The sequence below is a fragment of the Sander vitreus genome, chromosome 4, assembly GCF_031162955.1.
Source record: "Sander vitreus isolate 19-12246 chromosome 4, sanVit1, whole genome shotgun sequence".
Lineage (NCBI taxonomy): Eukaryota > Metazoa > Chordata > Actinopteri > Perciformes > Percidae > Sander > Sander vitreus.
The window spans coordinates 13,290,582-13,305,886 of record NC_135858.1 but is presented as its reverse complement, the minus strand read 5'-3'; the positions used below and the strand labels follow the sequence as shown (position 1 = coordinate 13,305,886).

At 39.4% G+C, this 15,305-nt stretch overlaps 1 protein-coding gene and 1 long non-coding RNA gene across 3 annotated transcripts in view; one reads left to right on the top strand and one right to left on the bottom strand.

Annotated features, from left to right (window-relative positions):
- Positions 1–232: 232 nt before the first annotated feature.
- LOC144516809 (uncharacterized) overlaps positions 233–15,305 on the bottom strand; it is a 63,925-nt gene continuing 48,852 nt past the window's right edge. Inside the window, exon 3 of the long non-coding RNA XR_013501872.1 lies at positions 233–706. This is a non-coding gene — a long non-coding RNA (uncharacterized LOC144516809). The remainder of the gene's footprint in view (positions 707–15,305) is intronic.
- On the top strand, positions 4,765–13,457 carry gata2b (GATA binding protein 2b). Of its 2 annotated transcripts, none has more exons than XM_078248425.1 (6): positions 4,765–4,919; positions 5,166–5,583; positions 6,256–6,837; positions 8,451–8,596; positions 11,294–11,437; positions 12,427–13,457. In XM_078248425.1, the coding sequence occupies exons 2-6, from the start codon at positions 5,358–5,360 to the stop codon at positions 12,703–12,705; spliced, it is 1,377 nt and encodes a 458-aa protein (XP_078104551.1). In that variant the 5' UTR covers positions 4,765–4,919; positions 5,166–5,357; the 3' UTR covers positions 12,706–13,457. The 2 variants fall into 2 exon arrangements, with proteins under 2 accessions (XP_078104551.1, XP_078104552.1); XM_078248426.1 differs by having other exon boundaries at positions 4,767–4,919; positions 11,312–11,437.

The window sequence follows — 15,305 nt, the reverse complement described above, 5'->3', positions numbered from 1 at the left end:
GATCTGTTGCCTCAACACTGCCTCCTCTGGATTACGTCATGTTTCTGAATGAACTCACTCATCATACTACCACTACCACTGCAGTTGATAGGTGAGGCAATCAGAGAATGTTAAATTAAATTAAAACATATTTAAATATATGACAGTTTAAAATAAATGAATAGTTAAATCAAATACATATATGTACTGTATTTAATAAAAAAAATTAAATCAATTCAACTAGAAAATAAAATAAATTAAAACAAAGTAAATTGTTTTTTATTTTGCCAGTTTTTTCAAATCTTTTGGTTCTATATCAGGGATTTAATATATTGCAGTTCCCTGCATACCATTGATTAGTTATTATATAATCTCATCTTTGTCATTCTCATCTAGATCTTTGTCTCTTGAGTCAAGAGAAAGCAATGTTTGGGTCAGTGAATTAAAGAGGCGAAGGAACTATGATTTTAGATGGATAAGACAGTCCATCCATCCATCCATCTTCGTCCGCTTATCCGGTATCGGGTCGCGGTGGTAGCAGCTCCAGCAGGACCCCAAACTTTCCTTTCCCGAGCCACATTAACCAGCTCCGACTGGGGGATCCCGAGGCGTTCCCAGGCCAGGTTGGAGATATAATCCCTCCACCTAGTCCTGGGTCTTCCCCGAGGCCTCCTTCCAGCTGGACGTGCCTGGAACACATCCTTACCAGATGCCCGAACCACCTCACCTGGATAAGACAGTGTAACAGAAAAATATAAATGTGGTGCACAGTGATGGTTAACCGAATCAAATCACTGTCCTTATAATATTAAAGGAAAATCCATGGAGGTTTGTTGTCTTCTGTGGGAGGATTGCATCTATCAAAGCAGGTCAGCAAAGGTCATCCCACTGGTTTAACTATGATATATAAAAAAAAAGGGAAATGCTCTGTCACATTAGGGTGAAGGAGGAGGTGGAGGAGGAGCACTCCTGGTTGGCTTGACTTTATGTTTGACCTTTTCGGGAAGGAGAACTAATCCTTGAATATAATAGACTGTAAGATATGGAAAATGACTGCGCTGTTATCTCTGTTACCCTGGAGACCATCAGCAGCACCCAGGGCTGCTGCAGCTGCCAAGTTATTAAAAGCATCCAGTTTGTATATAATGGAAAAAAAAAATACATTTTCTGGTCACTCCCCACACTCATACACAATGCTTTAACACTACAATAAATAGGTTACTCTTCCTTCTTTGTGCCTAACGGGGCTACATGTTCACCTTATGAAGTGTTTTTAATTCTTAATGTATTTATGTGTCTTAATGCAAGTTTTCCCATGTTCCTTAAGTGAAATTTGGTCTATAAATGTTTTGATGAAATTAATAAATAGCCTAGTTTGACAAAATAAGAGGGTTGAGTGAAATTTGACTTCAATGGCCTTATCAAATCATCTTTACTGTTTTCATTATTTTAAGGAACACAATGCTTCAGGATTGAAACCAAACAAACACATAATGTGCTGATTTAGACCATGATAAAAAAATAAAATGAAAACAAAATCACACTCCTGGCCTATTAGTTTCAAATATGAAGTTATTCTAACATGGCCTGTTGGTACCCAGACCGCCGGTTTAAAAGCTTACCGCTTGCTCGCATTTGCTATTTGCAAAATTTCCAACACATTAAAACATTATTCAAATATTGTTGTCTCCCAGAGTGAAACGGCTGCGTCTAACTCTTATCCAGTAAAATCCAACATGAAAGAAATGAGATACCACAACAAAGAACCGGAACCTCAGATGGCTGCCGCAGATAACCTAATATGGAATAGCGAGCTGTATTTATGCTGTCTAAACACACAGAATAAAGACTTTGCACATGCAGAACATTAAACTTGTAAATAATAGCCAACACCATGCCCCCCCCCCCCCATGCAGCCCCCTCCCTCTAATCTATCTATCATTTACACAGATCTGCCTCAGTAAATGATGCATTCCCTGCATTAGATGTATTTGTTGTGCGAGTTTGAAAAGGCGGCGATAATCTGGGAGAGAGAGATAAGAAATGCCATTTATTCCGCGGCACTTTGGAGCCTATTTCCCGGGCCGATCAGCCCCCATTCTCCCCGACACCTCCAGCAGCTCGCTGATAACGATTAGGCTATTTATTATCTTCACAAAGAACAAAGATTAGCCAGCACCGATGAAAAATTACCCCGGGATGGGTTATAATCAGTGGGACCCAAGGATCCTAACAGCATTGGATTTCTCTTTCAATCTGGGGGAGCGACTAAACACACACGCGCGTCAATAAAATGTAACACCGTGAGTGGTAAAAACAACAGCAATTATTTTGTAGTATTATATAATAATACTACAAAATAATGTAAAAAACAACAACAAAAAAACCATACTAATACTAATAGGCCTACTAATACAAATAAAATGAATAACCAATCATAGACTAGGCTACTTCAAATTAATTCGGCTTTAATTAAGATTAATAGGCTAATAATAAACTATTGTCAGTTTTTGTATTGATAATATACCATAGTGACGTTTCATTTTTATCTGTATTGTGAGGTAAAACAGTCCTATAATGAGATTCTCAGAGCTGAATCGGGCTGCGACCTCTCCCTTTTCTCCTGCCCTCGTGTGAGAAAAAGAACAGTAAAAAAAAAGAAAAAAAAAGAAGGGCGGATTGAATTAATGTCAAATCCTAAAATGGAAGTGGATGTTCGCCGCCGATAAGGTTTTATCGCCACGCCAGATCAAAAGGGCTCACACTCAAAGCATGTGTATTTCCACATTATCATGCTGATGAGCTCTAATGCTGCCACACTTGTCCCTCCGGTATGTTACTTTCTTCAGTCTATAGGGTAGATTTTCTCCTGGAAATGAATCGTTGTTTCTGTGTAAAGAATGGCATTCAGTTCTTTAAACATTGCAGCCTGATTAAGAAAAAACGATTTATCTAAATATATTAATCATCATTAAAGTTTCTGTTGGTAGAAGGACTATAAGGGCAGTTGTTATGTAATACATGTTTTAGATAGATAGATAGATAGATAGATAGATAGATAGATAGATAGATAGATAGATAGATAGATAGATAGATAGATAGATTTGAAAATCGCTTTCTTTGTATTGCACATGGGCAGCCCCTGTACCAGGAATTGGCAAATGAAAATAGGCATACCAACTTCAATAATATCAACTGCACATATAGTTTATTTTGTATTATCTCACATGTCACGTGGGTCCTTCGTTATTATTGTTTTCCTTTTTGGTCATAAGTGGGCTTTAATACACATCAAGAGCAAAGGGTGATGGACATAAGGACATAAGGACATCTCCTGCAGCCGCTGCTGGACACTTCATTCACTCTCACACCTAAGCACAATCCCTCCATACTTCATCACATCTCTGGCCCTGGCCTGTTGGACCTCCAGCTAAAACGTTTACAAACACTGGCAAGCTCCTTATTTTTAAGATTTTCAAGATAACTTAAATAGTTGACATCAGTGTGAGCAAACGAAAGTGTCTGCTGTGGGTGTGATTCTGCGAAAATTGCTCATTGAGGACATTTGGTAATCTAATCAAATCAAACTTAAACTCATCTCAAGTCCACCTCAATAGTTTGTCACGCTGTGCTTGTTGGCCTGTTGTACGAAATCACAAAGAGTCAGGAGGATGTAGGCTATTGATGTATTATTAATGCTGCCACAGTGTAAATATCAGTTGCAGAGTCCTTCCTCGAGTTCATCCGCTGGGACTTCAGCAGACTCCGGACAACCCCGTCTCTCTTTCTCTAGGAAAAGTTCACGTCCTGATTTTTTTTTTCTTCACAAAGATGCACTGACGTCAGGAAACGGCGTCAAGCAGGCGGCAGTGTCGGCCGGCTGGGGCTGCACGCGCTCCCTCTCCAATTATAGTCTGTCAATCATGCGCGCGCGAGAGAGAGAGAGAGAGAGAGAGAGAGAGAGAGAGAGAGAGAGAGAGAGAGAGATCTTTAAAAAAGTGTAGCCTGAACATAAACGACCAAGAGCAGAAGGAATCCGGCAAGAAATGCCTTGCCTTTATACAGGGACAGTGCACAATGACACATTAACCTTGTATAAAAATACATATACACACTGTTTTCTCATAAGACCTTTCTGTGCAGATTAAAGTTGGGTGTTTTTAGGGAGCATTGCTGCACATCTTTAAGACGTTTCACATTTATTTCACTGTTAAAAGTTAAGCGTTAGAGGCAGTGAGTGTAACTGTGCTGGTAATGAACCATTGTCTCACAGTACGCACCAAAAATATGCAGTAAGACTAAAAGACGTGGATACACTGACATAGTTACATAGCTGGCGTGTTTACATGTGTCAGCGACAATTTTATTTTATGTCAATGTTAACAGTTATAGTATATGTATAATCATTTGTCTGTGGTTGCAATGTTGTTCCCTTAATGAAAAATAGTCCCCGAGGTAGACTAGGCTGTATAGGCTTAGGGATATAGGCTACGCTATAATAGGCTATGTTTGAAAATACAGCCTATTCATTTTAAATGGATATTATATCATGCTGCAGGGAATAATACACTGGTGATGAAACATTCAATTCCATAAAGTAGCCTACAACAAAGTCATGGCCCCCAGCAGCCAGACTATGTTTCTCCATATCAGTATTATAGAAGCATCTTCTGGTGGGGGGAACCGCCTCTGGGGTTTTGTAGAGGTGGTGTGCAATTGGCTGAGTCAAAGCTTTAATGGAGACTCCGCCCATGAGCTTGACAAGCCTGGCCCCGCGCTGTCAGCCACAGTATACGTGTTGCTTATAGTCCCAGTGGACGGAGTTCACTCTGACAAACACCAGCGAGAACTGGAGAGGACCTGAAGCAACAAAAAAGGGACATTTTTCCAAAGAGGCGCGAGCTGATCGGACGCTGTGGATAAATACAACATTGGCAAAGGTACGGCGTGTTTATCTTATTGTCATGTTGAGTGAAGCATCTTAATGAGTGATATTTGTGAAAAGGCGTATAGGTTGTGGATGAATAAGGAGAAGAGATGTGGTAGTAAATATGGTGGGTGGGATGGGTTTTTTTTTCATCTTAAATTGCATCACTGCATACACCACAGGAGCTTTGCGTTTAGAGAACTGATGCTCCATCACCCCTGCCTTTAAAATATTAACATCTGATGTTTGCGTGTTTCAGGTTTCCAGTGTCAAACTCGACTCGATGTCCAGGAGAAGAGAGGAATTTAAGTAAGAGGAACAAATCTAAAGTCGATTGTAAATGGACACAGTGAAGATCTCGTAAAGGACACATAGGCCTACTTTAGACCACCCTGTGAACTCTCCCTGGATATTCGTTTACTCATAAAGCGCGCTACAGAAAGCCACAAAGATGGAAGTGGCTGCTGATCAGCCCCGCTGGATGCATCACCATGCCATGCTGAACGGACAACACCCGGACTCTCACCACCACGGCCTGGGGCACAGCTACATGGAGCCCACGGCGCAGCTCCTGCCTCCGGATGAGGTGGATGTTTTCTTTAATCACCTGGACTCACAAGGAAACCCGTACTACCACAACTCTGCCAGGGCCAGAGTGTCCTACAGCCAAGCGCACGGTAAGATGGAGCTATAACACAAGGGTGCAACTTTAACTTTAGGCTACAAGACAGAAACCCGTCGTTGGCTTGTAGTAACAGCTGTAGGCTAACGCCATATTATACTTTTTTTTTCTAAAATCAATTGCCTACGTGGTTTAGGTTTTTCCATATGATGCCCGTCAGGTCAGTAACCTATATTAAACATTATCACCTGACAGTTTTCTGCCGTTTGAAACGTTAATTAAAATGTTAATCATTTCTGGCCTAATGCATAAATACACTGCTAGATTATGGGTCAGATAAACTGGTTCACAGATAAACTGGTTCATTAGCTGTCACATTTTACATTATGTGTAATTTTTATGATTCAAGATTTTTTAGGCATTCACCTTAGTAGTCTTGAGATTAAATTAGGCTGCCTAATTATTATATAGGCCTATACTTAACTTAGGCTAATGTATTTGTTTTTTGGTCTAGGGCATACTGGTTTAATTCTGGTCTATTTTTGTGAATTTATTTACACGTTTAAATCAGGCCAGTGTGTCCAGTGAATCAACAAGTCTCGCACATCCAAATTTGCATGCGATAGCGATCGCATGCAAATTTACTACATATCATACCATATATCTTCATGAGTTTCATCACCTGTAGCTGTAATACTTAGTCTGCTTTTTTTTTTTTTTTTCTCAGCTCGTCTGACGGGGAGTCAGGTCTGCCGGCCTCATCTCATCCACAGCCCGGGGATTTCCTGGCTGGACGGAGGGAAAGCAGCCCTGTCGGCTCACCACCACAACGCCTGGGCCGTCAGCCCCTTTAGCAAGCCCAGCCTGCACCACCCAGGCTCCGCGTCCCCAGGCGGCCTCTCCGCAGTCTACCCGTGCAGCAGCAACTCAAACACGGTCTCCGCATCCTCGTTAACGCCGCCGTCCCACTCCAGCCCGCATCTGTATACTTTCCCCCCTACACCACCAAAAGACGTATCACCAGACCCGGGGGCCGCGTCTCCCACCGCCACCATGGACGAGAAGGAATCTATCAAATACCAAGTGTCGTTATCGGAGGGGATGAAGATGGAGGGCTCCAGCCCGCTGAGGAGCAGCCTGGCCTCCATGAGCGCTCAGACCCCCTCCACCCACCATCCCATTCCGACATATCCCTACTCTCTCCCAGCAGCACATGAGTACGGTAGCAGTCTGTTTCACCAGGGCAGCCTGCTGGGAGCATCATCCAACTACACCTCCAGGAACAAAGGCAAGACACGGTCCTGCACCGGTGAGTGCACTGCAAGCACACCAGAAACTACAGTCCCAAAACAAAAGAAATTCAATCTGACAATATTCAGACAGTATTTAGACTTAGACTTAGATGTATGTGAGTTGAGTTTATATAACGATTTTATCACAGGTCTGTTTTTCGAGAGCGAGTCAGTGTCAATTAAACTAAACTAAAACTAAAAGTAGTTACTCTCAAGCAAAGTAGACTAACGTAATGCATTTTTAAAATATCGTGTGGCACTCAATACTGCACATAATATTTGTGTAGCTGGTGCAAAGATGAGTTTACGATTTGAATCGTTTTGTTTTTATATGCCACATGTATAATTCAGATAGCCTACTACTCTGTAAATCTTCTCGATAATGCACACACACAAACACACAAGCGGTTTATGAATCTGAGCCAACATTAAGCAGATCTATAATATTATTATCACACAACTCTTGATGACCCGATCAAATGATCAAAGAAAAGAACATGTTAATTATTTGAAGGAACAACATTTAGCTACAAATAAAAACAAACACTTTAATGCCGATCTTTTTTTGCTATGAAAGATACTATATTATAAACCATTTACTGTTTACAATTACAAAATCCTTTAAAAGCCATTTAATATATTACAAATGTAACCAGATTTATTTATTTTGATTTATCCTGTATGACCATTAACACAGCCAGTCTACTGTACAGGCTGTGATTTGAGCACCATAAAGCTTCTTTATTATTTTGGAAATTGTATAATAATAATAATAATGTATTTTTTCTTCAATAATTTCTTGCGGAGGCCAAAGCCTGTACTCAACAGTCCTCTTTGATTTGCGACTTTGATAATCCTCTTTTGTTAACCGTGACTCTGTAATTACGCCTGAGCTGGCTGCAGCAGAACAGTGAACTGGAACCAGCCCAGAGGTGTGAAAGGAATATCTGTAGGCGCACAGAGCCAAAAACCTCAGGATTTAGGCTAGGAGTCACATCTCTGTTACATAATACATTGTCCTGATTGTTATTTGATTACAGACCAGGAGCTCCCAGCTTAAGCCTGATTGTGTTGAACCAGTTTATTAACAGGGATATAGTGCAGGGTAACCTGAACTGCACTTTAAATGACTTTTTATTAAATAAGTAAGATATATTAACTGGCTGCAAAATTTTGTTTCATGACTTTATTATAATATGAATAGATGATTGCTGTTATTAAGTTTAAATATTTCCTAAAACTATTGATGTAAATTATTTATTTTTCTTTAATGGTTGTTGTTTAAAGGGTAAAAGGCATTCAACTCACATCTACTAATTTATGTTTTACAGGACATGTCTTTTGTATTAGTGAAGCATTGGTTTGGTGTTTTAGTAACAGAGGCTTGACAGCACAGAGGGAATTATATTTACTGATTGTACAGCAAATTCTTTAACTTGTAGCTGTTTTGTGATTCTGCTAATGCACAACTGTAACAGACTCACTTTATATTCCAGGCTACTACATGCAGACACTATTTCTTTTTCTTTACCCTCACAAAGTTAGATACAACGTATACTTTAATCTATAATAGAATGTGTTGGCTGTGGAAATGCATTATAATCTGATGTCACTGTGTGGTCTTCTCCAGAGGGCCGTGAGTGTGTAAACTGCGGAGCCACCTCTACACCTCTGTGGAGACGTGACAGCACCGGACACTACCTGTGCAACGCCTGCGGGCTGTACCACAAGATGAATGGCCAGAACAGACCACTCATCAAACCCAAACGCAGACTGGTGAGTCCCATCAGTATATAAGAGAGAGGGGCTGTGTGTGTGTGTGTGTGTGTGTGTGTGTGTGTGTGTGTGTGTGTGTGTGTGTGTGTGTGTGTGTGTGTGTGTGTGTTGGAGGTGGCAGTAAATAAAAAGAGTTGGTTGTTGAGGGGAGACGGGGGGGAGGATGGGAGGGGGGGGGAGGAGGTGCTACAATTCCAGGAAAGTTATATTTTGCCAATCAGTTTCCAGGAATTGTGTTGCTTGCTCACCTCTTGCTCCTTATTGCTTGAGCTGTTAGCAGAGTGGGACTATCGGTGTTGCTTCTCTTATCATTATTACTGCTACTTCTGATACTGTCATTGATAGCAGGGCCAGCACTCCATCCCTCAAAACAACACACGTGTTCAGTTTGTTTTTATGTGTAGGGCGAAGTGTTGAAGTCAAGGTTTGTTTTTATTTTCACATGTTGGCAGCAGAACAGATCATGGTGATTTTTTTAAATTTGTTAAATAAACAAAAAAATAAAGTGTCCATTTTGGATAGATTTTTTTGGTCCATTGGATTATGTGATAATACACTGTTACATGCTGCTAGGTCACTGAAAGTTGACATTTTGGTGATACGTGTTTTTTTAAGGACAGTGACAGTGTAAATGTAAATCATGAACTGCTTCAAAAACCAGTGTTGCTGGGAGTAGGTCAGACAGCACAGGCAGTCCCAAGTTCATGTCACACTAAACCTACAAAGAACTTTAAAACGTTTATTATTATTATTATTATTATTATTATTATTATTTTTACAAATGCAGTGTTAGGGCAGTCTTTCAAGGGTGAAATCTTATTTAAAATAAAAACCAAGCATCAAGTTGCATCAATTGCATGAACAGTTTGACATTTATTGGACTTATAATAATGATAATAATAACAATAATAATAATAATAATAATAATAATAATAATTTAATACTATTTAATCATTCTCATAATAATTTCAAAGAAAAGCAATATTTGCAGCCTCATTGCATTCATGTAACCTTGTGCAGCAGTTGTGTTTGTAGGTGTGTGATGCAGCAGGAGGCAGCTATAAATGAAGACAATATTTGCAGAGACAACAGACACTGCTGATTAAATCAGTAGTAGGCCTAGCCTATAACAGTGTAGCCTACGGCAGTGGGCCATCAGACTTGTTTTATTTTTAAGGAATCCTGGACGAATGGAGTTAGAAAAGGCGAGACAATAGAAACAAAAGCAGTATTTGTTCTAACGAAAGCAGCATTTTGTCATTAAAGAAGTATTATTTAATCTAAAATGCCAACCCACGACAAAAGTGCGCAACTTCACACTCTTAAAAAAAAGGTCAATCGAGCAGAGGCTACCGGTGAGCAAAGTAAAGTAGGACTGAATGACAAAACATTATTTTGCGAATATTGTGATTATAATTTAGAGTAAACCATTAGGATTACTTTCAGGGAAAAAAATAATATTCACCTGATCAGAGTCAGTTTATTGACGCATGTGAGGCGGATGTGAGCCTACATCGCTGCGACAAACAGGTCTAAATCTATAGCCCTACTGACCTGCAGACCACGTCTGCAAACAGCTGTCTGTTTCACACAAAATATACGAGCGTTTATTTCAGCGTCTGTTAAGCCTATAATACAGCCATATATCAGGCCTAGTTTCCGTATGGCTCGGTCGGAGTTCGCAGTGCTCCAGAGCGTCTTGTGTTCAGTGCCATTTGCAGCCTTCCAGTTGTTTCCTATCCGGATATCTGACCGGTCCAGATAAAGCAGCGGGGCCCGCGCCTGTTTCCTCCTGCGGACTCCTAACTTTAGGCTCAGACCTCATTTCATAGTGGTCAAGCTCTCCGCCCATAACAGAGAAAGAACAGCACAGTGAACATTTAAAAAAAGAAAATTGGAAAAGTTATGGAAGCTGATGTTTGACCTAACAGGGCACCAACCATGGACACCCGATTTCCAGAGTATTTATAAGAAGAAGAAGAAAGATTATATAAATAACTGATTATTTCATGTTTTGTTCGATAATACATTTTGACTGAGAGTGCAGATGAATGTATTTCCTGGAAATTGAAGAGTACATCATGAGCATCTGGCTGTTAGGGCTCCTCACTCATCATTTTAAACTAGTAGGCTACAGTACCGAGCTTTGTGCATGTGGATAGAGCATTTGTAATAACAAATATACTGTTTAAAATTATGAGACATCTTATTTTTATTTGAAATCTGCTGTCAAATATTGAGGAGGTAACTCTGAATGTCTACAATAGGTCATGTCAACAAAGAGCTGCAACTTTTAGCTAATTACTCGATTTGTCACTCAACAAAAAATGAATTGGCAACAATTGTGTTTAAGTAATTTTTTAACAGTTTGGACTGTTGGTCCGACAAAACAAGACATTTGAAAATGTCACCATTGCCTCCGGGAATGTGTGATGGCAACACATTCTGGTGATGGGCATTTTCTTCGCAATTTGCTGAGGTTTTATAAGCCAAACAATTAATATATTAAATAATATATATAAATATATTATATATATATATTCGTTAGTTGTGGCCCTAATGTAATGTAACAGTTTAAGTCAATAGAATAGAAAGTTAAACTAACCTTATACATTGTACATACTGAAATATATTCTTAAATGTATTCTTAAACTGACCTGTGCTGTGTCTGCTTGGGCTGTTGAACTCTAATTAAAGCTTGATATCTTTCCACAGTCTGCTGCCAGACGAGCAGGCACCTGTTGTGCTAACTGTCAGACGACCACTACCACACTCTGGAGGCGCAATGCAAATGGAGACCCGGTGTGCAATGCCTGCGGCCTCTACTATAAACTGCATAATGTAAGTCTTTGACTGCTGATCGCCAAGTTGGGCCCGACAGGGTCAAGTAGACGGGAAGTAGGCAGGCAGGTCACACTGATTCTTGAGGGATAAGAGAGGCAGAAGAGAGAGAGAGGGCTGTTTTACTCTCAGACACTGTTGGACTCGTTGGTGTTTTCTTTCTTTGTGCTTTATTGTTTCCATGGTAGGCGTAATCCCCCTGGGAGTCACAATGGTGGGACTGTTGTTGAGTGGGACTGCCACAAGGCTCCATATGAATAGCATTAAGACTGGAGGCATCAAAAAAGATAATAGGTGCTCCGGATGCATATTTTTAAAGAATGAATCTGATGATATTTTATATTTTCTCTATTGTCAACAAATCCTATATCAAATCCCACAAACAAGTATTGTCTGTGTAGCCAAAGCCTGATACAGCTTATTTTATTGTGCCATAGACAGCCATTGTTGTCCAAAAACTATTAAAAAACATAACCGAGCCACACAGTTCCACATACACCGTTCTGGTGCCAGATATAATGTACTTACTAGTGCACCAAATGTGTATTAATTCACAACTGAAAATAGTCCCTAGCAAATGCATTATTTACTCCTCTTTGAGTGATGTTGGCCACAAACTACAGTGCCTAGCTGTTTCAGGGAATTCTTTTGGCTTTTTTTTTATTTTTTATTGAAAATACACACTTGTAAGCAATTTTTAAAGATTTACATTCTTAGTAGGATCCAATGAGTTTGGGGCAGAGTGCCACGGACAGGATGGGGAAGTAGGAAAGCATTGAGGGATGGACTAATGCATAAATGGTTTGGTCTTTTCATGGGATTTGTTAACAATAACAAAAATATAGAATATTTATTATCCTTTAAGGACTTACCATGTCCATGCAAAATGTATTTGATTACATCTATACAATTCATAGTTTCTTGGTTTGAACTTTCCCTCCAAACTTCAACTAGATCACTCATCCCCTCACTTCTCCCTCTTTAAACAGGTGAACCGGCCTCTGACCATGAAAAAGGAGGGGATACAGACACGCAACCGAAAAATGTCCAACAAGTCCAAAAAGAGCAAGCGGGGCTGCGACAGCTACGAGGAGTTTTCCAAAAGCCTGCACGACAAGGGCTCTCCCTTCAGCTCTCTGGCCGGACACATGTCCATGGGCCATTTGGCACATTTTGGCCACGCTGGACACATGCTTCCCACGCCCACCCCGATACACCCTTCCTTTGGGCACCCGCACCACTCTAACATGGTGACGGCCATGGGCTGAGAGGGTGAGGAGAGTGGTTAACATATAGGAACGCTGGGGGAACCAGAGATGGTTGTGTGAATGGAGATGAGGGTCTAACTAGAGGACAGTGTGTATGTAATGTTACAGACATGCAGTTTGTATGTCTTCATCTTGATTGTCTCTTGATTAATTATGCCAATGGTATGTTGGCGAACAGATGAATCATGGGAGGAAATGACTGTTTTACTCCTTATCGATAGGTACCTATTTTGATGGAGGAAGACAGAGAGGAATATTCTGCTTCCTGTCTGCCAGGCACCCACATGTAAACACAAAAATGTCATTGCACCTCATAGTTTTGTCCCCACTGACAGCCTGACAGACTGCAGTGGGGCTCAATGTGCTGAACAGGTTTATAGTAACTGTGAATATTGTAAATGTGTGAGACCGAAGGGGCGGCCGGCAAGGGAAATCCTCTTTGCAACATTAATGAAAATATGCTGGATTTTTTTTGCTTATGAACAATTTAAAAGGAATTTTCACAAAAGAAAGAGAGCAAACAAAAAGGTTTATGAACCCTAATTTGACACTGTTTATTATAATTATTGTTATTATAATTATTATTGTTATTCAGATAATTTATTTTCACTGCCTGTTTTTTCTTTTACTATATCACCTGAATCATAATATGGATACTGTTATCCCAGTTATGAATATATTTTTAGCTAAAGCGCTTTCTTTGAGCTGGTCAACATTTATACTCGTAAGAAATAAAGAGATCAAGTTCATTATCCCTTCTGCTCCTTCTATTCAATATCCATTATTCAATATTTAAGTCTTCATAATAAGAACAGATATAAAATTAGTATTTTTTTTTTATTGTTTGGCTAATTGTGCGGTCCTTTGTTCCACACTGGGACAAGGTACCACACTGAACAGATACAAATGACCTTCTTCATGAACACGCTGTTAGCACATTTAATTAAGATAATGAAAATCTACAATGTCAGTAACACCTATTTGTTCCTTTGTATCATTATAATAACTATCTTAGGTGTATCTTCTTCAAATGCTCTGTAGCTTTCTATGCATCCTTGTGTATCACTGGATACATTTTTAGTAATACGCGTATCCGCTTTCTTGCAAGATGAGAAGATTGATACCACTTTCATTTGTGTATGGAGTGAAGCTACAGCCAGCAGCCGGTTAGCTTAACTTAGCATTAAGACTGGAAACAGGGGGAAAGCTAACTTAAGCTAAGCTAACCGCTTGCTGGCTGTTGCTTCATATTTACCGTACAGACATGAGAGTGGTATCAATCTTTTCATCTAAATCGCTGCAAGAAAGTATTAAACTATAAATTTATGTTATCACCCGAAATGTCAGACTATTCCTTTAAGAGTTTTTGGGTATACGCCACTGTACCTTCATCTTTGCAGCAGAACGAGGGGGGAACATGTAGAATACAACTTTCTATTAGCCTCTATATCATTACTTTTGATCACCACCTCTACCATCCTGCCTGAGTCAGAAAATCCATGCTTTCTATTTGCTACCTGTCACAAAAAAGCAAAACATATAAAACTACAAGTGATGACTAAGAAAACGTATTTCCCTTCTGGAGGGATTGTACAAACTTAAAAAAACACTACATCTTCTCATTAACAAAAGCTGTCATAGTAGTTATATTTATTAAACTGTCAAAGAATCTTGACAGTTTCAGAATCAAACCTCCTTGGCTGCATAATAAGTCATTCCTAACTTTTTTTAGTAATTCTCTACTACAGTATTAATGCATTCTAGTTACCCCGGTAACCCTTGTTGACACAAACCGCCACTTTCTAATAAACAGGTTACTTCACTGAGCAGTGGAGATTAGTGCTGTTGACAGAAATTGAGCAGGTTGAGCCATATGTTCGCACAATTACTTAAGCAGTTGCATCTGCTCATTGGATAATACTCTTATCTTGAAATTGGTGTCATTATCTGTTACATGATGCAATTCTCACAGTGATATAAGACATTTAATTTAACACATGAACCCTTTTACAATAAATGGTGTATATGTTACATCATTGCTAATTTTGTAATTGTGATTGTTATGAAAACTAACCTACAAACTAGCTGTAAATAAGTAATTAATCACAGGGAACACATCACATCTTCTTTACGGTCAAAGAAACATTATTATTGTGTGGTAGTGCAGTGCAAAATCTTTTAAATCATATCACATTTTTTAACTGCATTACCACATAACGATAACTGAAACTCTGACACAAATTAAAGACTTTCACTGTGAAATATCAATATTATCTGAATCAGGTTTAAATCAGGCCTGTGAATGTTGATTTTAATACCAGGATAAAAATGCTCAAAAACGAGTGGAAGCCTGCACAGTAAACATTTTGTGATATAATCAAATAAGGGATAATGTAGAGCGAGCAGGTCATTACTGCAAATTAAACCCTGATAGTGTGACGTAGGACTTGAATCACCCTGAAGGTATAATGACCCGCTTGCTCTACAATACATTGCTTATTACGTGGCTACTTACAAAATCAATAGGCCTAATTTGACACAAAATCTAAAAGTTAAAAAATTATTTTATTGATTAAAAAATGGTCCTCCAGAGTCTAGGA